This window comes from Zingiber officinale, chromosome 4A (assembly GCF_018446385.1).
Source record: "Zingiber officinale cultivar Zhangliang chromosome 4A, Zo_v1.1, whole genome shotgun sequence".
In the NCBI taxonomy this organism is placed as follows: Eukaryota; Viridiplantae; Streptophyta; class Magnoliopsida; order Zingiberales; family Zingiberaceae; genus Zingiber; species Zingiber officinale.
In genome coordinates, this window is record NC_055992.1 from 88,789,740 (window position 1) to 88,816,399 (window position 26,660).

The window sequence follows — 26,660 nt, forward strand, 5'->3', positions numbered from 1 at the left end:
CAAGTAGGTGGGAGGGATAATTTAGGATTTATTCCTGAGGATTACATAAACTACTTGCGATCCAAAAGAACAATAAATATGAGAGTTGGGGATACAGGGGGTGTATTGGAGTATTTGCAGCAAATGCAGTTTGATGATCCTAATTTTTTTTATGCTATTCAAGTTGATGAAGATGATTTGATTACTAATATTTTTTGGTCTGATGCTAAGATGAGAGCTGATTATGCTACTTTTGGAGATGTTGTTTGCTTTGACATAACCTACAGAAAAAATAATGAAGGTCGGCCAATTGCTTTGTTTGTGGGTGTAAATCATCATAAACAATCGATACTTTTTGGTGTTGCTTTATTATATGATGAAACTAATTTGACTTTTGAGTGGTTGTTTAATACATTAACTAAAGTTATGGGTGAGAAAAAACTAATCAGTATTCTTACAGATCAAGATGCAGCAATGACAAAGGCATTAGCTTCTAGATGGCCTGAAACACATCATCATTTGTGCATTTGGCACATTTATCAAAACGCCGTCATACATTTGAGTGGAGTTTTTTCTCAGTTTAGAGACTTTTCTAAAGATTTTGCCTCTTGTGTATATGATTTTGATGAAGAGGAAGAATTTATTTCAGCATGGAGCATGATGTTGGCCAAGTATGCACTTGAAGACAATGATTGGTTGAGGCGCATGTACAACATAAAGAAAAAATGGGCTTTAGTATATGGACAACAAATGTTTTGTGCAGATATGACTACAACCCAAAGAAGTAAGAGTATGAATAGTATTGTCAAAAAATATGTCACTTACAAACACAAGTTTTTAGACTTCTTCAATCACTTCCAAAGACTCCTTGATGATCGTCGATATGAGGAATTGAAAGCTGATTTCAGATCAAGTACAATTGTTCCATATTTAATGTTTCCAATTGAGATTTTAAAGCATGCTAGTGAAATTTATACTCCTGAGGTATACAAGTGTTTTCAACAAGAGTGGTGTTTATCTCATGATTCTAGTCTTGAAATTTGTGAGGATGTTGATACATTTACAAAATATAAAGTTACTCCTCACAAAAAGAGAAACCATCATATAGTTACACTTGATAAGAAATCTGAAAAAATTGAGTGTAGTTGCAAAAAATATGAATTTGCTGGAATTTTGTGTTCTCATATTCTGAAAATATTTACGTGGAATAATATCATGAAGATCCCAAGTCAGTATGTACTGAAAAGGTGGACAATAAAAGCAAAAATTAGATATTTTGGAGTTAATGATTCAATGACCAACAATGCTAGTTTGGATCCAAAAGTACTTCAAAACATGCGATACAAAGATTTGTGTGGGTTGAATGTTCAGTTGGTTACCAAGGCAGCAGAAAGAGATGACACTTACAAGGTTGTTAAAGATGTTATGTTGAGCTTGTGTAAGATGGTGGATGATAAGTTGCAAGTTAATGAATCCAATATCCAACAATCAAAAGTGAGCCAAGAATCTTGAGAATTTGATTATGGTGAAGGGAACTCTACTAGAGTGAAAGGAATTAAAACTAAGAAGAAAACAATCTCAGGTAAAAGGTTGAAAGGTGGGTTAGAGAATAATTCAAGGAAAAGAAAAGCATCGAGTAAAACAAATCAAGCTTCAACGATTGTAATGGTTTCTACTCCATAACTTCCAAATTTTTATTTATTTGGTATTATTTGTTGTTAAATTTGAACAACTTAAATCAATCTTTTTTTTTGTATACACAGGATGTAGATCAAACTATTTCCAGCATGACCAACGTACAATATGACCGGATCAATCAGCAAGTTAGTATTTGTTTGACTTTCTTAATCTAAGAGATTTTATGTTAAATTATATTTTTTTTTTGTTTTAGCCTATAAATTCCGTGCCAACAATTGGTAGCTCCGATGATAGTGTTAGTCTGACCGAGACTCAATTTCTACCATTATTAGCATCACAACTTTTTCAGGTATTTATTTTTAATACAAGTTCATAATTTTTTATTAGATGACCTAATTTAATACTGGATGGGTTTAATCAGTGTGCTCTGGATGAGTTTAATGCATTACTTGATGGGCTTTATAAGTCCACAAATTCTTTTATAAGTTTAATGCTTTACTGGATGAGTTTATATTGCTTTACGGGATGAGTTTATAATGCTTTCTTTGATGAGTTTAATGCTTTACTGGATGAGTTTATAATGCTTTACTATTATAATCCTTTTGACTTGTTTTTGACTTGATAATGTTTTACTATTATGTCATAGGTGCATCAACCTTCTTATCTTGGTTATTTTTCGACAAATTACATGGAATAATGCTACAAAAGGTATGGTGACTTTTTTCCTTCGGTTTGGTGATTAAAGTGTGTATGTAATGCTATAATTTCAAGTATTGTGCATTTTGTAGTTTTTGTAAGCTGGAGAATTTTGATGGGCTGGATTTTGTGAAAACTTATGGATAAAGAATCAAAATCAGGGTGGAGCTAGTTTGAGTTTACTTCTTTAGTTTGATGTGGAATGTTGATGTGGAATGCTAATGTGGAATCGTGGTGGAGCTGGATTTTTGATGAAGAATCAAACTTTGTAATTTTTTTGTCACCCAAAGTTGATGTATTTGTCCACTTCTGAGAATTTTGATTAAATGAGATGTGTGCTGTTGATGTTTTAAGCTGCTGGGTTGGACAAACAACCTGCAGAATTTTGCTTGTCGAACCCTTATTTTCAGTTTGTGAACGCAGAGCATATATTTAGTATCAATGCTTCCTGTTGATGAGTTCTACTGTATGGATGGATAGCATAAAGAAAATGAGTTGCAGTTTTATGACGATCTACTCAATTGTTGTTTTTGACTTCCATGAGCCATAACCACATTATATTCAAACATTTCTTCAAGCAACATAATCAAGCATCCTTTCTTTGAGTTGTCAGTACAAAACTCTTGGTGGAGTTTGACAAAAATTTAGTAGCATTGTATGATCACTGTGATCATTCCTGAAACTTCATTTTTGTCGATTTGAACAAAAATAATCGCCGAGTAACAGGCAGTACCTAAATGAGCTGAATGAACATGAACCAGGTAAACGCCAATCAAAGCCAATCTCAAAGCATCCATCAGATCCATAAACCAAACTGAAACTGTTTACAGCTGATTCATTCGTCAGTGCATCAGAGGACAATTCAGTTTACCTTGGTTATATTTATCTCGGTAGATTTTAGATTCAACAAGGACCAAATCTTCGCCTCCATGTATCATCCTCAATTGGCATTTTCTTTAACAGATTCAAAGTTGTATCCCCCTATTACAAATTAGCAAGAGGGCAAGGCAAACGACAGCCACATGCAGAGCTTCCAAATGCAGAATTTTGTTGAACCATCAGAGCTCTTCAAGCAATACAATTGATGCAGATCAACAAGCCTCTCCATTGTATACTTCTTTACAGTCAAGTAAGGCATGATTACAAAACAAGAGTTCAATTCAGAAAATCAACATTAAAAATCAGTAAATTAAGCACTAAAAGAAATAGAACCATGACCATTCCATAAAGCCAATGCCATTAATACAATGTCACAAGTGTCACATAAGTGTCACACCATTTAGAATTACATCACAATATCAAATTACATCAAATAATAAATTACATCAACCACATACTCATCATCACAATCAAAATACATACAACTACAATGATAGCAACTCTAAATTTTCTATTCAATGAACATATCTCATCACTCAACTACATAATTACATGATTGTTGTTCCCATCATCCAGAACATCATTGTATTCACCTGCACCTCCGTAACTAGTACCTTTCTTCAATTCATTGATTTCTAACTTTAATTTTTTGTTAATTATCTTCAACTCATTAATAATTGTCTTACTTCTCTCTGATAATTCTGGGTCATGCCATAAGAAGAAGCCACATCCCTTTTGGTAAATTTCAAATAAACTTAATCAAAACTCAATAATTTAAAAACTCACAATACCGTGTTGATATAACAAAAACTTACTCTATATTTTGGACATGAAAAAAAATGCCTTCCTGGATTAGATTCCGTCCATGATGTTTGGAGAGTAGCTCGTAACCCACAATGACATAATATGTGTGGAGTGTCACATTGCTCATCGTTCATACGTCTTCGAGTGAAAGATGATGCTGATGAAGAGCCAGTTGCCATGATTTTCTTTCCTTGTACCTGAACAACACTAACATGCAAAAAAAGACAAATTATATAATCAAAATAAGATATTTAATTTGATAATCAAAACTGCCGAATCAGATAATGAAATTAAGACATTTAAAAAATTTACAGAATTAGAAGCATCTATAAATACTAATACATTTTATTCTGGCCTGAGGCAATTGCCAAAGTATATCTAACATAGCAGGATTAAGCTCGGGACCAAAAAAGATTAGACTATTTCCACCTAAATCAATACAACATAGCACAGACAAAAGTATTCATTTTATGAAAAAAAAAATCAGTAAGGATGGAGAGAATCAACCAATGCTCTCACAAGATAAACTATCATGGTATTAATTTGAAACACTGTGGCAAGTTCATTGTATATTGAAGTTAGCGAGATAACAAGACCAACCAAAGAGCATCAAACAATATAATAGATTAAACAATTTATTTCAACCCACCGCATCATCAGTTGAGTATAAGGATGATAGCATGTAAATGAGAAATTTAGGTATTACAGAAATTATTAGCGGACACATGAATAAAAGAACTTTCCCCACCAAACTAGAAATAAGGTTTGGAGTGTAAACGATAGTGCATCACACCAGCTAAAAGGTTTCGTTGATACCTTGTACTTGGCAACCTCTTCACTGACTTCCTTGAGATCTCCCTTTGTAAATATCAGGTAGATTTTACAAAGCAGATTTTGCAGCACAAATCATGGCAACTGGTGACGGGGCTACGGCTCCGGCGTTGGAGGGAGGCGACGGGGCTAGGGCTTCAGCGCTGGAGGGAGGTCGCGGGAGGGACACGACTTCGGAGGGAGGCCGCAGCCGACATAGGGTTTGGCTGCGGAGGAGGCAACGTTGGGAGGAGGCGGCGCTGGAGAAGAAATCGCGAGGAGAAGGAAATCACGAGGCTAGGGCAGGGCGTTTGGCTTTTCCTAGTTGGAGCGTGGCACATGTTTTACACGTGCGGGTGATTTTATATCACCAGTGCGGACCAGGGGCGGACCAGGGAAATCGGGACATGAAGATCCGCCCCCCAAATAAGTACGAGGATAGGTGAAAGTTAAAAATCCCTTAAGGATGAATATAATAAAAAAAATTTGGAGAATATAAAATCTGATCAATTATACTTCTAGTTAAGTAGACAAGGGGTGTATTCAATTAAAAGATTTAATAATTTTCATTGATTTTTAGCGTAAGATTTAATTTATAAATTTCATAATTTAATAATATTTTATAAGTCATTATCTAATTTATCGTCAAATATGACTATTAAGAAAAAAATATATTATTCTCATATTCTTTCTGTTTTAATTTAAAAATTATAAAAAAATAATAAAAAAATAAAAGTAAAATTTCTCCATGTTTATTTTAGTTTTTTTTATTAATTAAATTTTTAATTAAACATAATTAATTAATTAATATTTTTTAATGATACACAAGATGAATATCAAATATCAAGATAATTAAAAAAATAATGAGAATTTGTGATATGTTTTCAATAGTTATTTACAGAAAACACGAGAAAAGCTATAAATCGGCGATCGCATAATAATCAAGGTAGTTGATGCTCGTACGAGAATGGATGCTTCTATCAACATATTCAAAAAAAATACAAAGCATCATAATTTTTTTCAAACAAACCAAAATAATAAAGTCAAACAGTGTAATCTCAATAAATATTCACATGCCTACAAGAGAGATTGAAGAAAAGCCAAGGAAACGAGAAAAGAGCGCTTGATTAACAGATGGAGCTTGGATTCAACGACAAAAGAGGTCGAACTAGGACCAAGAAAAATACAAAATCGTAGAGGAAGAAAAAAGAGATGCGATGATGGTATAGAAAACAAAGAGACGTGTTGATTTAAAAGTCTATAAAAATCTCAAAAATGAATAAATGACTTTTTATTTTATTTTTTAAAGTTTACCAATGATTTAAAGTTGTACTCAAAATTTTTTAAAAGAATTCCTAGAAATGTATTAGAAATTGAATACCCACATATTTTTTTTTATAGAGTTTTAAAAAGTCATATATTAATAAAATTCAACTTTTTAAAACTCTATAAAAATTTAATTTAAATACCACTAAATTTGTATAGAGATTATAAAAATTTAAGGGTTCCATTTTCATTTTTTAGAAAATACATATTTTTGAAAAAATAAAAAATGATTTTTCACCATTCTCTATTTTTTCAAAAATACTATCGATCTTTTTAGAAAACAAACATGAAAACTACAACCAAACAACATTTTTCAAAATGTGCATTTTTCAAAAAATACAACCAAACATCAATTTTCAAAATGTGCATTTTTCAAAAAATATAACCAAACATCATTTTTTTTAAAATGTACATTTTTTAAAAAATAAAAATGAAAAACATGTAAATCAAATACATCCTAAGGTTCGTACGCTTTTAAAATGTATAAAAGTCATTAAAAATAATTTAAAATCTAAAATTGAATACACCCTGTGAAATAATTGAGGATGGGTGATTATTCAAAAAGCTCCCCACCTCACCTTAGAGTCAACTTCTACTTTTGCAAAAAGTTAAGATGTTCATAGTATGGGAAGTCGGACGTCTCCGTTGAAACACACACTGAAGTGGAAAAAGTGTGACAGATTTATAAGTGGAAAATGTAGGCCCCTTCTAATGAATGCGTTTCTAAGTGAACCAACTGTGAGATAGTGGGCAATTTGTCACCTGGTTCGATTAGGGCATTGCAATAAGAGAGCTTGATCCAGGATCAAAACCAGGTGAATTGCTTTTGATGTGAGTTGCTGAGACGAATGCCGTGAAGACGACGATGCTTCTCCCTTTGCCAAACTACTTTCTCTTTATTGATTGCCATGAATTCCTGTCTACGCTCTCTCACATTAATACAACAATCAGATTCAAGTAGAAAATGTACACAGCCTGATTCAGAGATTAGATAGCGTGGTGTATACATGAACCATTTGAACTGCTGCTATTGTGAACGCCAACAAAGACATTGGAGTAGGACTTGGTGAGGTAGCAAAAGTTGGCGACCGGAGGCAGCGTCGCCACTCTTTCTCCTTTCTTGAGCAGCTCCGGCAGGTCGATCCTCTGCAGCATCAGTACCGACTTCGACTCCTTCCACACGAACGCGAGCAGCCCGTTCTGGAGCACGAACAAGGCGCCGGGCTTGCATCCAGGGTACCGGAATCCGTACCCACCGGCGATTCCCTCCCCGGTGTAACTCTGCTTCACTTCCATCTCACCGTCGTTGTCCCACGGGAATGCATCCGACGATGCCTCGTCGACCTTAGCCACGAACATTGCGGAGCCATTGGGGTGAAGGACGTAGTGGGTGCCTTCCAGTAGCTTGGTGGCGACCAAAAGAGGCCGTCCCTCTTCTTCCTCGTAGGTGAGACGAAGGAAGAATAGAGCCTTCCCCGGCTTGTCCTGCGACGGCCGCGCCGGAGGCCAGCCGAAGGTGCCACCCCATAGCCCCGCGAGCTCGTGACCGGCGGTTGGGATCGGCATACGGAGTTTGTAGAGAGCGAACCAGTTGTCGTGCATGTCGGGCCACGCTCTGTACGTGGTCAACCTCATGTGCGCAGCTCGCAAGCTCAGACCGAGGCTGTCGCCGGGCATCAAGAACTGGTGCAGCGGCGGGTGCTTCTTGTGGGATGTCAAATCACGGGGATTCGACCTGGCGATGAATTGTTTGAATCCGTCTCTAAAGTACGCTGCCACGGAGAATAGGGCGTTTCGTTTGTAGTGGTGGTGGAGCTCATCTCCATTCGCAGCGCTTTTGTGCTGCGCCGAGCGTTCCTCCAATTGGTAGTCTTTCCAATCGATTCGCCCTCCGTTCAGCTGCTTGTGCATCTTGACGATCACAGACCGGCGATGGGCCAACTGCTCTGCGTTGTCACAATGATCGAATAGAGGAGCGGCGGTCAGATCCGGCGGGACATCGAGGGCGACTCTGCCAGCCACTCGGTCTAGAAGCCCGCGACGATCGCTGAATGGAAGTCGCGCGAATGGGATGAGCGGAGGAGGCAGTAGTGCTGCAGCGGGAGCAGAGGCCGTGTTGGTGTCACACCGGCGAAGTCGTCTCACAAAGGTGGGATCTTTGCTGTCGGCGATGGATGAGAAGATCCAGGATTGATGAAAGCCTGTCTCTTTGTGGCGGGCCTCGACCTCGAGGAGGAGGATGTTGCAGGAGGAGTCGATGGATCCGATGGAGCCGGGGAAGAGGGATTCCTCTCCGTTCTCGCCACGGCCATGGAGAAAGAAACAGGAGGGAGATCCATCGTCGTCGGCAAGGATCTCAAACACCGGCGCCCAAAGCAGAGGCCCCTCGTCGAGACCCAGCGGCCCGAGCTCCTGAGGTATGACGCGAACGCCGACGACGGAGAGGAATCCCCAGAGGACGCACACCACGTTGCCGAGCTCGGGGTTCTGGTGGACCCAAACGCCGAGTAGCGGCGCGACGGCGGCGAGGAAGCGGCAGAGGGCGCGGTAAGACCGCACGCCCTCGCGCCAGAGGGGGAGCGCATGCGGCGGCGGGCTGAGACGGCGGCACTGCGCAAGCCAGACCTTCTCGGAGGCGGCGATCGCCGGTCGGAGACCGCGGCAGCAAAGGCTCAGCGCGCAGAGATCGGCCGGACGGAGATGATCCGAGATGAGCGCAAGCACGTCGTCCGGCAGCGACAGGAAAAGACGGGAGCCGCAGTTCTCCATCCAAAGGCGGCCCCTTTCCATCGCCACGATCGCTATCTCAGGCTCCGAAGGACGCCGCAGCCATGAAGGCGGCGCCTCGCTCCCGATTCCTATGGAAACAGAGAAGAGAGGGCCAAATCCATCTTTGAAGAGGCATTTATTACCCTTACTATGCTGTGACGTTATGTAAGCAGAGAAATCGAGGCAAGTGGCGAAGATTAATTCTTTCTTCTCTCACCAGTAGTCTTGTCTGACCACGAGGTCCCATGACAAGCGCCCTGACAGACGCTTCTATCAATTGCGTGATGAGGTATCCATCGAATGCTCACACACAATCCACATGGGAGTGAGATGACGCCAGATCACTTTGACGTGCATTGTAACAGCGAGCTTTGCCGTCTTCTCTCCTTGATATACCTTGAATAATTGGAACAGACAGAATTGAGGTGAGGTTCCAACTTAGCTTAATTAATGGGATAAGAGAAGAGTTGTGAAATAAAAATCATGATGGAACTGGTAGTCCACCAGACCAATCATGAACTTCGCCAACAATTATTTGCACGCCATCTTCCATTGACTGGATCATCGTCCACTGCAGTCATTTTCTGATCTGCAAGACGAGAAGAAGATAGGTTTGAAAATAAATGTAGGAACTAGGAAGAATCTTTATGGCTGAATAATTTAAAGTGCTAATTAATCCAACAATAACGAGGCAGATCGCATCATGTGAAAATAAATCTGATGAGATCAGACAGACGATCAACATATTACTATCTTAGAAGCATTTTAACACATTTATTTTTTTTTTAAAGAAGGTAAAAAAATAACACAATGGCAAAGCTGATGGTTGACAAGTTTGAAGATCACTCTGAATCCCGGCATCTTCTAATACTCCAACGACGAAAGGTTTGATTGAAACAAATTTCTTATAATATCCCAAATTCGAAATTGCCAAATGTGAGTATGAAGGGAGTTGTTAAGAAGGAACCTAATGAGTTGATATTAGTAATAAAGTCGGCAAAGTCTATCAAAACTTTCACTACTAACCAGGATTTTTTGCTTGTATGCTCAGCGTCTATCAAACGATGCTGGCTTTCTTTCGTCCAGTTAGAACTTGAGCAGTTGGATTAAGCTTCTCTGCTCCTGTTGTCGAAGCCAACTTTTGCCTCTTCGACTTCTCTTCACTGCGAGCCTGTCAATTCCCCTAAAAACGCCAAAATGAGATTCTAAAAGCACTTGCAGAGAATAAGAAATAGCCTTTTAAGAACAAAAGTTGGCATATTAAATTTGGAATTATGACCTTATGCTGCCTGTAAAGTGCGCTTCTCCTTCCTTTTGCTCTGTAAATGGCATCTTTAAGTCTAACATTATCCATGTAGCCACTAAGGCCATAATTCTGCAAGCTGGAATTTTGGATTAATATGAAAACAGAAAATCAAGTTGATGAAATGAGCTAACAAAAAATATAAAGGAAAGGCGAAAGAAAATGGCTAGGTAATTGAATCTTCTTAACAACCACCAATCAGGATCACCATCTTGAAATAAGAAGACTTCAAAGAAATATGCTAATCAACAATCTTTAAGTTCATGAAAGGAACAAAGAAAAAAAGTAAAAAAGAAAAAACTGATATCAAAGAAATGATTTCCCCAATACGATCAGTAGTTATCAAAAGGAGATTTTTAAAGACAAATAGTAATCGTAGGAGATCAGATCAAGAGATGTTGGAATATTAGCTTACCTCTACATAGAGCTTTCTGCAGCGAGGGCCCTTATCTTTTGACCATTCCCTGAAAATAAAATATTGATTAAGATATTTGCAAATATAGTTTCTCTACCATATCTATGGCTTTGGTTAAAATTAAGTTAACATTGTCTTAGACTTCATATGGAAGCTCAAAAAATTAAAGAAAACAGTTGTACCTCAACATACAAATCATAGAGATATGTCTTATAACACAGTGCTCATGACAAATTTTTCTTTTGAAGATCTTGCTCCATCGTTACTGATTTCCTGAAAAGCATCAGTTGAACCATCTTGTTGCTTGGTCAACTATTAAGAAAACATCAGAAAAAATAAAAACAGTAACTATTGTTACCCTATTAGTTTATCTCAGGCAAATAAACATCAGATAGCATACCCTGAAACTTAGAGCATAGTTACTATAACAAAGCCAAAATCTACCTACTAATTCGGCTGAGAAAAAGGGGCTCTGATGATCTCATTAACTTCCTTTTTTATTTGTTGAAACCTATCAGCAGTTTGTTGTTTCGCTAAAGCACCAGATGCAACCATCTCTCTAATATTTCTCTACAGAAAAGAAAAAAAATAGAATAAAGAAACAGCAAAGTTGGGAAAAGTAAATAACACTTCAAAAAAGATATCCAAGATTCCTTGACAATGCACGAGAGAATATCATCGTCTCTTGCAGTTAATGCAATGGCATGCTTCTGATGGCATTGTGTCTTGAAGTCCAGTCCCATAGAGTTTGAAACAACCCAAACAGAAACAGTAGAAGTATACAATGGCTCAATGTTCATTTTTGGAGGTTTCAGTTAATCTTGATATTATTTGTTTTCTACCTAAAGCATTGTTTTGATTTGATTTGTGCAAGTTCTCAATGGCCCGAACTCAAGCTTCATTAGAGATCAGGAACCAAGTTAAATCTCCTTTTTCTTAGGTTATTAATGCTGTAATAATATGACAATTAAAACTACGCTTGAAAGTGGGAAAATAGATAACCAACACAACTAGGAATACACTCAATTACATTCATCATGGAGGAGGAATGGGATGACTTACACACACAACAAGGAACACGTAATATTTGAAAATCATGAAATTCACAAGGTCCAAAAAAAAAAACAAAAATAAAAACAAGATAGACCAGATTATTTTACTTAATAAAAGTAGATCCGCTATCATAACGGTCTCCCCTAATGTCGGCCCCATGAATATTGATAAGGAACCTTGTAAACGGATCGCCTTGAAATTCAGCTTGGGGAAGTGTATTGACGCCACACTCAAGCAAGATGAGAAGGTGAGTGATAAGTTATGGGGTTTGATCGCCACAAGTTGCCTTGATAAGATCGGAATTAGTTCTTTGCCTAAGAACTAGAAGGAAGCTCTCACCAAAGAGAAACTTAAATTTTCATTCAAACTTACTTGATTTTCCATACCAGAGTTCTCCTATTTAACATCCTTTAAGATCCACTATACACTAATTATGCAATAAATATCATGCTTGCATGCATGGTATTTATTATCCACTAATGAAACCACTAATCCCTAATACTAGCTTAATGCAACCATGCATGCATGGTATTTATTATACTAGCTTAGGAACTCTTAAAAATGCATTAAAAACCCACAAAGGACATCAAAAGTCACTTTAGAAAAAAAAAACCCAAAAATGCATACGAAAATGGTCCTCATGTTTGTCCAATTTCACTTTCAATTTGAAGGAATGTGATCCATTTAGTTGTTGCCTCCCTTGTGCATTGATCCTCCTTTTCCTTGAGCCCCATTATTAAGCCTTCCAAAGCTTGCTTCATTCTCTTAGTCTTGGACCTCGTCATGGGTCCCCCAATTCCCTTCAATGCCTCTTCTTGGCTCACATCATTCCCTCCTTCTTTAGGTGAATTCGTCCTCAAATTTAGGTCTTCATCACCTACATCAAAAGGACTCAAATCAGCCACATTAAATGTTGCACTAACACCATACTCACCGGACAAATCAATTTTGTAAGCATTGTCATTAATTCTTTCCAACACTTGGAATGACCCATCGCCTCTTGGTTGAAGCTTTGATTTCCTTTGGGTAGGAAACCGTTCCTTCCTCATATGAACCCACACCCAATCACCAAGTTCAAGGACAACTCTTTTTCTCCCTTTATTGGCTCGATTTGCATATTGCTCCATTTTCTTCTCAATTTGAGCTTTAACTTGCTCATGAAGCTTCTTCACATATTCTGCCTTTATTTTGCCATCCTTGTGAACTAAAGAAGAAGTGTTAGGTAAAGGAAGCAAATCAAGAGGTGTTAGTGGATTGAACCCATAAGCAATCTCAAAAGGAGAAAATTGAGTAGTAGAATGGACCGCCCTATTATAAACAAATTCAACATGAGGTAAACATTCTTCCCAAGATTTAATGTTCTTCTTAATAATTGCTCTAAGAAGAGTAGAAAGTGTCCTATTTACCACCTCAGTCTGGCCGTCAATTTGTGGGTGGCATGTGGTGGAGAAAAGAAGCTTTGTTCCCAGCTTGTTCCATAAGGTCCTCCAAAAATGGCTTAAAAATTTGGTGTCACGATCTGAAACAATGCTCCTAGGCATGCCATGAAGTCTTACCACCTCTTTGAAAAACAAATCTGCCACATGAGTTGCATCATCCACTTTGTGGCAAGGAATGAAGTGTGTTATCTTGGAGAATCTATCAACTACCACAAAAATAGAGTCCATACCTTTTTGAGTACGTGATAGCCCTAAAACAAAATCCATAGACAAGTCAGTCCAAGGAAAATTAGGAATAGGCAAAGGCGTGTAAAGTCCATGAGGTAATGTCTTATATTTTGCTTTTCTACACACAATGCATCGTGCACAAAATTTCTGCACATCGTGTTTCATGTGTGACCAATGAAAATGTTCAAGCAGCATTTCTAAGGTCTTTTGAACCCCAAAGTGTCCCATTAAACCCCCCTCATGTGCTTCCCTAACTAGCAATTTACGCATGGATCCTCTAGGCACACAAAGTATGTTATTCTTAAACAAGTAGTTGTCATGCCTAACAAACCCATTTTGTGATTTCTTTTCACACGCAGCATATAATTGGGAAAACTCATTATCATGTACATACAATTCCTTAATATGTTCAAAGCCAAGCAATTTAGTTTCAAGTGTAGCTAACAAGTTATACCTTCTTGAAAGTGCATCTGCTACAACATTTACCTTTCCTTGCTTATGCTTAATCACAAAAGGAAATTGTTCAAGAAATTTGACACATTTAGCATGCCTTTTGTTGAGCTTCCCTTGCCCTTTCAAATACTTCAAAGATTCATGATCACTATGAATGATAAATTCTTTAGGCAAAAGATAATGCTGCCATGTTTGCAATGCTCAAACAAGTGCATACAATTTCCACTTAGTGAGAAACTAAGTGGCGCCACTTAGTTTCTCACTAAAATATGCAATGGGATGACCATCTTGAAGTAAAACAACCCCAATACCCACATGAGATGCATCACATTCAATTTCAAATGATTTGGAAAAATCAGGTAAAGCAAGAATAGGTGCATGTGTGAGTTTATCCTTAAGTGTTTGAAATGCATTTTCTTGATTCTCTCCCCATCTAAAACCCGTATTTTTCTTAACAATTTCATTTAGGGGTGTTGCCACTGTGCTGAAATCCTTCACAAACCTCCTATAGAAACTTGCCAACCCATGGAAGCTCCTAACCTCACTCACAGTTTTAGGAGTTGACCAATCTCTAATGGCCTTAACTTTCCCTTCATCAACCTGCACTCCTTTAGAACTTATGACAAAATCAAGAAAAACCACATGATTAGTGCAAAAAGAACACTTTTCCAAGTTAGCATATAGTTTTTCCTTTCTAAGGACATGCAAGACAGATTGGAGATGTGCAATATGCTCAACAAAACTCTTGGAATATACCAAAATATCATCAAAGTATACTACCATAAATTTTTCAAAAAATTCTCGTAAGACATGGTTCATAAGCCTCATAAAAGTGCTTGGTGCATTAGTTAACCCAAAAGGCATTATCAACCATTCATACAATCCATATTTGGTTTTGAACGCTATTTTCCATTCATCCCCTTCCCTTATCCTAATTTGATGGTACCCACTTTTCAAATCAATTTTAGAAAAGAAGCAAGCACCATGCAATTCATCAAGCAAATCATCAAGTCTAAGGATAGGATGTCTATACCGAATTATGATGTTGTTAATGGCTCTACAATCAGTGCACATCCTCCATGATCCATCCTTTTTAGGCACCAGAATTACAGGTACAGCACAAGGACTTAAACTTTCTCTGACCCATCCTTTTTGCAATAACTCCTCTACTTGATTATGTATTTCCTTTGTTTCTTGAGGGTTGCTCCTATAAGCTGGCCTATTGGGCAGAGAAGCGCCAGGAATAAGGTCTATTTGGTGTTCAATCCCCCTCATTGGAGGCAAACCGTGAGATACTTCCTTGGGAAACACATTCTCAAAATCCTGCAAAATAACAACAACATCACTAGGCAAGGAGTTAGTATTAGATTCCAAGCAAGTTTCCTTGCACAAAAGAAGAAATATAGGCTACCTTGTTAAATAAGTTTTCTTTGCCTCACTTCCTTTTGTAAACAAATTTTCTATTTTTCTCTCTTTCTTTTCCTCATTCTCTCTTTTCTTTTGAATTTTGTCCTCAAAATCAAGTATTTTCTTTTTCACACACTCTTTCTTTTTCTTAAGCTCTCGCTCTTCTTTTTCTCTTTTCTCTCTCATTTTTATTTGATCCTCACAAACCTCCTTAGGTGATAACGGTACAAGTGTGACTTTGCGAGAATTGTGGACAAAAGAGAACTTGTTGGAGAATCCATCATGGTGAGCTCGCCTATCAAACTGCCAAGGTCTTCCAAGAAGAATGTGGCTTGCCTCCATAGGCACAATATCACATAGAACTTGATCTTCATATTTGTCAATGGAGAAATTAATCAACACTTGCTGGTTCACTACCAATTCACCACTATTACTTAACCATTGGAGTTTATATGGTCTTGCATGTGGTGTAGTCTTAAGGTTGAGTTTGGTGACCAACTTAGTGCTTGCCACATTGGTACAACTTCTGCCATCAATGATCATAGAGCATGTCTTACCTTGAATAAGGCAGCGGGTATGAAAAATATTTTCTCTTTGGTCCTCCTCATGCTCCTTGGCTTGGCTTCCCAATAATCTCCTAACCACCAAGAGATCTCCATCTTGCTCATAGGCTGCTCCATCATTTTCCTCATCGCTTGAGGAAGAGGAATGAGAAGAAATTTCTTCACTAGAGATACTCCCATTATCCCTCACCACCATAGTCTTCTTATTCGGGCATTCAGATGCAATATGACATTTTCCCAAACACCTAAAACACTTGATATCCCTACTCTTAGAAGTGGAAGAAGAGGTAGTAGGAATAGGCTTCTTAGTGCTTGCTGCCTCCTTAGAATTTAAAGAAGAACCCTCCTTCTTTGGCTTGTCCTTCCAACTTGAAGAGTAGTTTGGAGAAGAGGATTTCTTCATAACGCCCTTTCTCTTTAATTGTTGCTCTATTTTCATTGCTTGATGCACTAAGTCATCAAGCTCCACATAATGTTGTAACACCACAATGTCTCCAATATCTCGGTTTAGGCCATGGAGAAACCGAGCCATGGTAGCTTCCCTATCCTCCACAATATTGGCCCTAATCAAAGCCACCTCCATCTTCTTGTAGTAATCATCCACACTCCTACTCCCTTGGGTGAGTCTTTGCAATTTGTTGTGCAATTCCTTGTGGTAGTGGGAAGGCACAAATCTCCTTCTCATCAAAGTCTTCATTTCGTCCCAAGTGTTGATAGGATGCTCTCCATACCTTCTTCTCTCCTTTTGCAATTGATCCCACCAAATTAAGGCATAATCGATGAACTCAAGGGCAGCCACCTTTACTTTCTTTGCATCATTGTAATTGTGGCATGAGAAGATTTGCTCTATTTTCATCTCCCACTCAAGATATGTTTCGGGGTCATTCCTCCCTTGGAAGGAAGGTATCTGGACTTTCACACCTCCTAGATCATCTTCTCGTCTATGGTCTCTACCTCCTCTCTCACGTCTTCTTCCCCCTTCATGCCTCCTTCTTTCTCTTGGTGAATCATAGAATGAGTCACTTTGACGAGATTCTTCATGATTAGAATTGCCCCCACGGTTGGAAACGTTTTCTCCTTCAAGTCGGTCCATCCTTTCGTGTATTTCTTCAAGTTGTCTTTGAAGCATTCTTTCAAATTGTTGAGTAAGTGCCTCCATTTGAAGCCTATTAAGATCTCGCCTAAGGGAATGAGGTGATTTTTCCCCACTCATGCTTGCAAAAAAAAAGAAGATGACAAGGAAAATTACAAAAGAAATGTTAGACGGACCTCACCACTCTACTCACGTGGTTGCACTCAAATTTATCCACTCAGCTTCCTTTATAAGATCTTAAGGAAAGAACCTTATCAATGTCTTTCTCAAGACAGCAAGTATACAATCAAGTGAACAAGAAACCAACAAGAGAAATATGAGTAGAACAAGAGAAATAAACGGATAAAATGAGAAATTCAGCAACGATCAAGAGCAATGAAAGGAATATCTTTGAATTCAAATTTCACAAAGAAAGAATATTGAGTCCTTTCAATTCTCAAATCCTCCTTTTTTTTCTTTTTTTTTTTTAATCAGAAACCAATGACTAATGATTCCTCTTTTTTTTCTGAATTCTCCTTTTTTTTTTTGAGTTGAGGACCCAAATAGTAAATAGAAATTTACGACAGATAAGGACAAAGAGATCAACAAAGATGGACAAGAACAAAGATGAAAACAAGACACAAACATGAAAATCAAGGAGCCAAGGCTCTGATACCAAATGATAAGGAACCTTATAAATGGATCGCCTTGAAATTTAGCTTGGGGAAGGGTATTGACGCCACACTCAAGCAAGATGAGAAGGTGAGTGATAAGTCATAGGATTTGATCGCCACAAGTTGCCTTGATAAGATCGGAATTAGTTCTTTGCCTAAGAACTAGAAGGAAGCTCTCACCAAAGAGAAACTAAAATTTTCATTCAAACTTACTTGATTTTCCATACAAGAGTTCTCCTATTTAACATCCCTTAAGATCCACTATGCACTAATTATGCAATAAATATCATGCTTGCATGCATGGTATTTATTATCCGCTAATCACTAATACTAGCTTAATGCAACCATGCATGCATGGTATTTATTATACTAGCTTAGGAACTCTCAAAAATGCATTAAAAACCCACAAAGGACATCAAAAGTCACTTTAGAAAAAAATCCCCAAAAATGCATACGAAAATGGTCCTCATGTTGATTCAATTTCACTTTCAATTTAAAGGAACGTGATCCATTTAGTTGTTACCTCCCTTGTGCATTGATCCTCCTTTTCCTTGAGCCCCATTATTAAGCCTTCCAAAGCTTGCTTCATTCTCTTAGTCTTAGACCTCGTCATGAGTCCCCCAATTCCCTTCAATGTCTCTTCTGGACTCACATCACTAATGGACATCCACACCTATATTACGCAAATGAGGATACGAGTATCCAACCCAGGCGTGAAGTGTCTGGTGCAACTATTTATGATTATATTATGGTATTTACATTGTTTTAAAACTTTAAAATAATATTTGAAGTCAATTGTAGAATTATTTTTTATATCATATTTAAATGAAAGCAAAATCATTATACCTAACATTAAATAAAATGAAAATGTTTAATTATATACTCAAATTTCTAAAATTTATTTAATCAGATTATTTTACTTAATAAAAGTAGATCCGCTATCATAACGGTCCCCCTAGTGTCTGCCCCATGAATATGAAGGAAGGTAAATGCAGGTACACGGGCATTAGACGCATGGTGAGGTAAACCCTAAATCGTCAGTTCCTAAAAATCGACCCCTGATGTAATCACCAGAGATGTCACGTCCACCGTCTATACTACGCCCTAGGGGTAGATTATTTTACTTAATAGATTTTGTGCAATGTGTGAGTTTACTATTTGTCATTTTAGAAACCATTCTACCAAGAATGTATGAATTTATAAGGCGTTTGATACAAAGTGCAACTTTTCAATCTTCTCAATTACTGTACTAAATAAATGAAGAGGTGGAATTCCGTTTTTAATTCATTTCCTGAAGGTCGAGTTCCAATAATAAGCCAAATTATGATTTTCATGATATTCCATATGAACAAAACAACTATACAAAAAATAATGATGATCAAATTTCAAAACATTGGCATGCAAATTAACATGTAATAAACAAAAAAAATGCAAAAGCAAAAATCTAATAGGCTAATGTGGATGGCCTTAGTAAAACATCTCCAGTACTCTAATATGGAAAAATATCTCACTTCCACATAAGAAATTAAAAACTCTAATGTGGATGGCCTTAGTAAAACATTGACAACAGATTGATCAAGCCTATGGTAACATCTTCAGTACTAATAGTGGTGTCAAATGAAGTGGCTATCTGCTAAATATCATAATAAGGGATGGGTAGATTTCATCAAATCATTGTACAATAGCCATTAGATACTTCTCTAGTTACTAAAATTTAAGAAGATGACAACTATTCATTCACTGTTCCTCAATTGGAACTAACAAGAAACAATCTCATATTCTCATATATGAAGCTTAAAAATGCAAAGAAGGAAATTTTTTCTAGATCACTTCCAAAATTATAGTTATTTTTTTTTTCTATCAACCTTTAACTGATACGCATAGATACAAGTCACAACCAATATTACCATGAAGATGAGAACAGTAGCAAATAGAAATTACCAAATATATTGAACTAACATACTGTTTTTTTTTCTTTTATTCGTGCATTTTAATAATTAATAGTCACTAACAATTGTTTGGTCTATTGATAAGTAAACTAAATTTGGAAGGTTTCCAGCTAAAGGTCAAGAGTTTAAATTCGGAATTATTGAGAGTGATTTAACCTTTTCCTCTCCAGGTTTCTCATCTAGTCGTATGGGAACACCGCGTGATCAAAGGTTGAAAAATTATATATATAGATATATATATAAAAACTTAATACATCATCCAGCTTTGAAATATAGAGACCAATCCATACGCCAAATGATATTGAAGCACAGCGGGCACAAATGTAACCTTATCGACAGAAGAAAAAACAGGCAAGCTGCAATCGAGGAAAACGATTTCTTTCCTATCTATGTTTTCGTTTCGTTAGATCAATCCTTATCCAAATATTTGAAACTAACACAACTTGTTAGCATTGAGGAGGAGAGTCCTCACGTGTAAATAAGAAAAGCGCTGGGTAGAACCCTAATATACTCCCAGACGTAAAGAAACAGAAACATAGATAGGAAACCTTACCTTACAGTCTGCTCCGGCCTTGGCAGCGACGGACCTTGGCAGCGACGGTGGCGGAGCTGCAGGCGACGCGCGGCGTGGGCTAACGAGGGGGCTTCTCTGTCCATGACTGCCAGATTTTGGTACCTTTCCAATAGCCTTTCATCCCTAATTAATGCTCTTCTTCTACAAAAGCGAAAACAGAAGGAATATTTTGAATATTAAATTATGAATTAATATTATTACAAAAGATTAATATGTTCGTCCCAGTACCTCCGTCAATTTATCTCAGGGCTAACACGGAGAAAGTAAATCACGGACGATTACTAACCTGTCTTTAGAATAGTGACTAGTACATAAGTGAGGAATTTACCTCGCCTTTACTGAGATTCGAATCTCAAATCTCATTATGACACCAAATTATGAATTAATATGTTATTTGATTTCATTGTTTTTTTATATAAATTATCTAAATTTTAGCATTTACAAATATTTCATACTTAACATGCATTCCTACCTTAGACCAGAAGGTTTTAGAATTCAAAATTAGTGTAAGAAGGATCTATATTTTCTAAATTATTTTAACAACATTAAAATTTAAAATTAGAAATATACAATAAAAATAGTAGTTTATGAACTTAAAATTATTCAAGTAATATTAGAAATATGCAGGGATAAAAAAAATTATGTTATTTGTTATATGTGTGAAAAAACACTCTTAAGAAGCATTTTTTTTTTCAAAAATAATTATTAAGCTCTCTCTTATTGCATGTCTCATTCCTAAAGGAGAAAATATTTGTATTCCAATGTTATCATGCAATCATAGTTATTATAACATTAATAAAATTGCTAAACATGCCTAGAATTATAGCTTATCCCATCTAAAAGTTGAGAAGGATAGATCGTCAAATGATGTGATTGAAATACTGACCAAGTCTCTATGACCCGGACCCAAAAAAAAGTAAGACCGAAGGTGTCCAAAAGTCTTCGATGAATGATGCCTATAAGGTTGTTAGAAATCAGATCGAGGGTTATCCTGATTTGATCCTCCGACATTCAAATCAGCCTCTAGTGATAGAAATAAAGAAAGATAAATAGTGTTGTAATGAAATGACTAAATGTAAAGCATACCAGACCCACAAAAATGAACCGGAAGTGACACGGAACCGGAGGCGATGGCACAAAGTCGGACAAGACGGCCCAGAGCTAGATGCGACATGGATCTTGAGGCGACGGCACAGGGTCGGATGCAGCATGGGTCCGAAGGTGACAACATAGGGCCAGATGCGGCATGAGTCCAGAGGTGAGGCATGCAAGTCGAAATATGACAGCGACATGCAGGTCATAATATGACATCGACATGCAGGTCAAAATACGGCAGCAGTACACAAGCAGAAATACAACAACACCACAAAGATTGGAAATAAAACAACGGTGCAAAGGCTGTGTAACACCCACTAAGCTTTTAAGATAAAATAAGAGAATGATGAATTTGCCTTAGAAAAATATTAGTAGAATATTGAACCAAAAAGAAATAAAAAGAAATAAAAATAGGGAGTTGTCAAGGATTGAACCTTGAACCTCTCATAATGTAAATGATAGGATTAATGGGTAATAACCAGTTGGGATAGGAATAATATATTGATAGCAAAGGAGGGAAACTCATGATAAGGATGAGAGTAAAAGCTAGCCAAAAGAAAACAAGAAAAGAGCAAGAGAAAGGCAACTTGCCTTCCTTCTTTTCTCTCCCTCTTCTTCATCTTTTGCCGTGACTTAAAAAGGAGAATTAAGGGGATTCATTCCCCCTTGTTTCATCATGAATGATGAGAACAAATAAATAAATAAAATAAAAAGGAAATGAAAAAAAAAAGGGCTAAGGGAGAAGGAAAGCAAAAACCGATTTTGCTACCTCTTCCCCCTTAACATAAAAGAGAGTATGTAAAGAGGAGATTTTATTTTCTCTCATTTCTCTCATTCTCTCCTCTCCATCACCGAGAACCTCAGTCCCCTCTCCTCCATTTTCGGCCCCCAAAAACAAAGTTCCTCCTAGGATACAAAGGAGGGCTACCAAAGGAAATCAAAGGAGGAGAACAAGAAGAAGAGACCTCTTCTTCCATCACCATACTTTAGAACCACAAGCGAAAAGGATGTAAGCTTCCCCTCACCTGTGGTACAAGGCGTTTTATGTGCTTTTCGGATTTTATGAGGATTAGAAAACCTAGAATAGAATTTAAGAAAAATTCGGCCAAAGAAGAGTTTTCAAATCTAGGAAGGTTTAAACAAGTCCTCATTTCATGATATTTTCTATGCTATGTAGAAAGGTTTTCCTTCATGTTTTTATACCTATATGATGCTTGGTTAGAGGAGTACCTAACCCTAGAATTTCGGCCAAAAATATTTTAAAGAGGTTAGGGAAATCATTGTTTAACCAAACTAGTACAAGATTCCCTCCATGAATTACTAAGGGTCTTTTGTTGGTTTTTCTTGCTTAAAAGTTACTTGGAACCAAAAGAAATCCACTCATATGTTTCGGCCAAGAAAAGAGCTTAGGGTTAGGAAGACCTTTAAATTTAAGTAACCATGTTTATATGATAGAATATAGAGTTCTCTTAAAGAATTGCATGTTGAATATTGCTAGAAATTCATGAACTCTTCATTAAGATTTTCGGCCATGATAAGATGGATAGCTTAGAAAAGCTTAAACAAAATTTTAACATGCTCAAGACCTCTGTGATATTAAGATATGAAAGTTGTTTAATGCTCTCATGCTTAATTAGGGTATAGAGAATTTAGTTACATGATATATGACATGTAAGATCACAAGGGTCCTAGTTTGTTTATGAACCAAATTTGTATATGATGTTCTTAGTAATTTTTGCCATGAAACTTACTTAGGTTTTCCATGCTTTAGGCCACTTAAAACCTAGTTTAGAGATTGGTAGGTTTCGGCCATGAGGAAAAATAAAAGAAAAAGGAAAGAAACCTAGGAAGCCTAAGACACAATTCACATGTATGTTTATTATGCTTGTCTTTGTACATGCTATGAAACTTGTATGACTTCCTATGCTTTTAGGCTATTTGAAGTAAATTTAAACACTGATGAGTCTTGGTCAAGTAGGGTTTAAATGACCTAGAGGCCTTAGAATTGAAACCAATTGTGTTAAATGCTTCTTATGGAAATATGATAATATGTTGATTGAGTCACATGCTTGTATAATTTTTTCATGACCTAAATGGACCATTGTATGTTTCGGCTATGAAGGGATAGATGCTCTAGAAACCCTAGAACAAAAATTAAATATGCTCATGTCACTCTACATGAAATATGATAAGTAGAAAGCCAAAGTTCTCATGCTATATGTTGTTTAATGACCTAAAATGAGGCTAGGGTAAGTTTCGGCCATACCCATTGTATGATGCCTTATTATGAATTTATACATGATGTTAGTTCAAGTTCACATGCTTGTATGCTTGCTTTTAGCCCTAATGAATACATGTTAAATTTCGGCCATGACATATGTTAAAGGCTTGAAGAACTTATGAACTAGCTCAAATATGCTTACTATGTTACTTGGAAAAAAATGCTATAAATATGGTTTAAGGTTTCCATGCTTTCATGACATTTGGGACCTTGTTTCACACCTGATAGGGTTCGGCCACATGAAGTTTAGGGACTTGGAGAACTTAGAAACCAAGTTAATCATGCTTATAATGCTTCCTATGAAATTTATGTGATAATAATTTAGGTTCCACATGCTTGGAGGTTGTTTTTACCTAAATTGAGATCTAAGGGGGGGTTCGGCCATGATAAGAACCCAAGGGATTTGGAAGCTTAGAACCTAAGCTAACTATGTTACCATGTTTCTTATGATAGTATAATCACATGATACACCCTTATGCTTAAACATGTATGCTTGTGATTTATAGTTTCCATGATATGATATGTGCTTAGAAATATGCATGCGTTGATGATATGTTATGTGCTTAAAATATGCATGCTTTCATGATATGCTATGTTGATAGAAATATGCATGCTTTGATGATATGCTATGTGCTTAAAATATGCATGCTTTCATGATATGCTATGTGGATAGAAATATGCATGCTTTGATGATATGCTATGTGCTTAAAATATGCATGCTTTCATGATATGCTAGGTGGATAGAAATATGCATGCTTGGATGATATGCTATGTGCTTAAAATATGCATGCTTTCATGATATGCTATGTGGATAGAAATATGCATGCTTTGATGATATGCTATGTGCCTAAAATATGCATGCTCTCATGATATGCTATGTGGTGAAAATATGCATGCTTTTATGACATGATGTATGCCTAAGTGATGCATACTTTTTATGACATGATGTATGCGTAAGTGATGCATACTTTTTATGACATGATGTATGCCTAAGTGATGCATACTATTTATGATATGATGTATGCCTAAGTGATGCATACTTTTATGACATAACGTATGCCTAAGTGATGCATACTTCTATGATATACTATGTGACTAAATGATGCATTTTTATACATGCTACTTTATTTTGTAAGGCTTGTACCAAGGGTGGGCTCCTAATCAGCCCCTAGGCCTTTGGCTGTGTGATCCAGGCTAGTAAAAACAAAGGGATGGGCTCCTTAGTACGCCCCTAGGTCTATGGCTGTGTGATCCGGACCTAGTTCCTAGTATGATTCAAGACTTGCTACCTTGGATATACTTAGGAAGCGCGCATATCTACGTGATTTATATATGTGTGGTACAAGCTGGGGCCATGATTATGTTGATATTATGTTCAAGTATATATGTAAGAAGAAATGGTTTTAAAGATCATGAGACATACATATGTTTTTCGGATACATGTTTTCAAAATCATATTGCATATACCGTATGATCATGTTGCGATGATGCTATGATTTATGATATGCCATGATTAGATACGATTATGTTATGTTTCATGCTATGCTTTAAGAGCTTGATATGCCATGCCACCTTATGATGATACTATGATATGTCATGATTAGATATGATTATGTTATGTTTCATGTTATGCTTTAAGAGTTGATATGTCATGCCACCTTATGATGATACTATGATATGTCATGATTAGATATGATTATGTTATGTTTCATGCTATGCTTTAATAGATGATATGCCATGACTAGTTATGATTTTGTTATGTTGCATGATATGCTTAAAGAGTATGATATGTTATGCCATGACTAGTTGAGATCATGTTATGTTGAGACATTCTTTGATCATGTGATGATTTTTTGTTTTAGTGAGTAGGAAAGGAACTTACTGAGCCATGAGTGCTCATAGCTTACTTTCCTTGTACCACAGATAAAGTAAAAAGCTGGATGAGCTAAAGGAGCAGCAGGAGAGGCAAGGAGATGTGTGTGGCAGTGGCTAGGCAACCAAATAAGAACCTGCTTTAAAAACTTTTAAAGAACTATGCTTTGGTATCATGAATTGTAGTACCGTATGTGTGACTTGATGTTATGTTTCTACTAATTTTGATATCATGTTATTGATGTCATGATAGTGTAGTTCAGATTTGATGAAAAGAAAAACAAAAGAAAAGTTTTTATTAATCTAAGAAAATTATTTTAAGTCTTCCGCTGTTTTAAAAAGAAAAATTTGTACATGGAGTATCGTAGCCCCGTCCCTTAGGGTTAGCAGGGAGGGCGGGCGTTACAGGTTGGTATCAGAGCCAAGTTTTTGCCAGCTCACTACACACATCAAGCCTCCGACCTGCGGCTCTAAGTAAGAATGTTTATGCTTAATTTTATATGCTCATGCTTATTTTCTTGTGTTATATTATTTGCTTGATTTATTCTTTGAATTTCTTATATTGCTTACGCTTAAATTTCTTGTTATATATTTATGCTTTATTTGCTTTATTGCTTGTGTCACATTATTTGCTTGCTATTTATTTCTTTGCTTTATTATATTGCTTATGCTTTATTTATGATGCATGGTTGCTACCTTATTCTTTATTTTTAGTCATAGTCTTAGACTAGGATTGCATCTTGGTAGGTTAGGAATAATACCAGAACAATCTCACAAATGGATAGAAACAAACAAAACAGTACGTTAGATTGGCTAAAAAAAAAAACGATAACCACTTACACTAGTCTATTTGTCATTATTTAGATCAACATGGTTAGGACACGCAATGCCCGAACCGAGGGGACAGTGACTCCACCAGACCTGACACAGGTAGTCGCAGACCTCCAGCATCAGATCACAGAACAACAGCAGCTGATCACTACCTTAATGGGTCAGCAAGGCAACCCGGTTACCCCACCGACAAATCAGAATACACTACCGGTTATACCTACAGCCGCACCAGTACCCCCGGCAGCCCCTATTCCAATGGTCCGACAAGAGGCCTATCTGATTCAGTGGCAAAGGCTTAAGCCGGAAGCATTCTCGGGAAACTGCGAACCATGGGACGCACAAGCCTGGCTTAAGACTGTGGAGAGCATAATGGAACTACTGGACTGGCCTGAACACGAGAAGGTCAAATGCGCGTCGTTCTGCCTTACCGGAGATGCCCGGATGTGGTGGGACCGAGTAAAAGCGAAAAGACAAATAAACCAGATGCAGTGGACGGATTTTGAGACAGAGTTCTTAGAAGAATTCTTCCATATGCAAGTGACCAACAAGC

The 26,660-nt window shown here is 37.1% G+C and overlaps 2 protein-coding genes across 9 annotated transcripts; one reads left to right on the forward strand and one right to left on the reverse strand.

Annotated features, from left to right (window-relative positions):
* Window positions 1-210: 210 nt before the first annotated feature.
* On the forward strand, window positions 211-1,491 carry LOC121972484 (protein FAR1-RELATED SEQUENCE 5-like). The gene has a single exon (XM_042524147.1). The coding sequence runs from the start codon at window positions 211-213 to the stop codon at window positions 1,489-1,491; it is 1,281 nt and encodes a 426-aa protein (XP_042380081.1).
* A 5,517-nt stretch (window positions 1,492-7,008) lies between these two features.
* LOC121970110 (F-box protein At5g39450-like) lies at window positions 7,009-20,165 on the reverse strand. 8 transcript variants are annotated; one of them, XM_042520568.1, is made up of 9 exons: window positions 20,011-20,165; window positions 11,064-11,189; window positions 10,802-10,892; window positions 10,620-10,668; window positions 10,181-10,283; window positions 9,928-10,084; window positions 9,411-9,490; window positions 9,119-9,297; window positions 7,009-8,990 (listed from the first exon to the last, which is right to left on the reverse strand). In XM_042520568.1, exon 9 carries the CDS (start codon window positions 8,920-8,922, stop codon window positions 7,120-7,122), a length of 1,803 nt encoding a protein of 600 aa, XP_042376502.1. In that variant the 5' UTR covers window positions 8,923-8,990; window positions 9,119-9,297; window positions 9,411-9,490; window positions 9,928-10,084; window positions 10,181-10,283; window positions 10,620-10,668; window positions 10,802-10,892; window positions 11,064-11,189; window positions 20,011-20,165; the 3' UTR covers window positions 7,009-7,119. The 8 variants fall into 8 exon arrangements, with proteins under 8 accessions (XP_042376502.1, XP_042376505.1, XP_042376507.1 ...); XM_042520571.1 differs by having other exon boundaries at window positions 9,119-9,490; window positions 11,068-11,189; XM_042520573.1 differs by having other exon boundaries at window positions 9,119-9,490; window positions 9,928-10,072; window positions 10,181-10,276.
* Window positions 20,166-26,660: the final 6,495 nt, after the last annotated feature.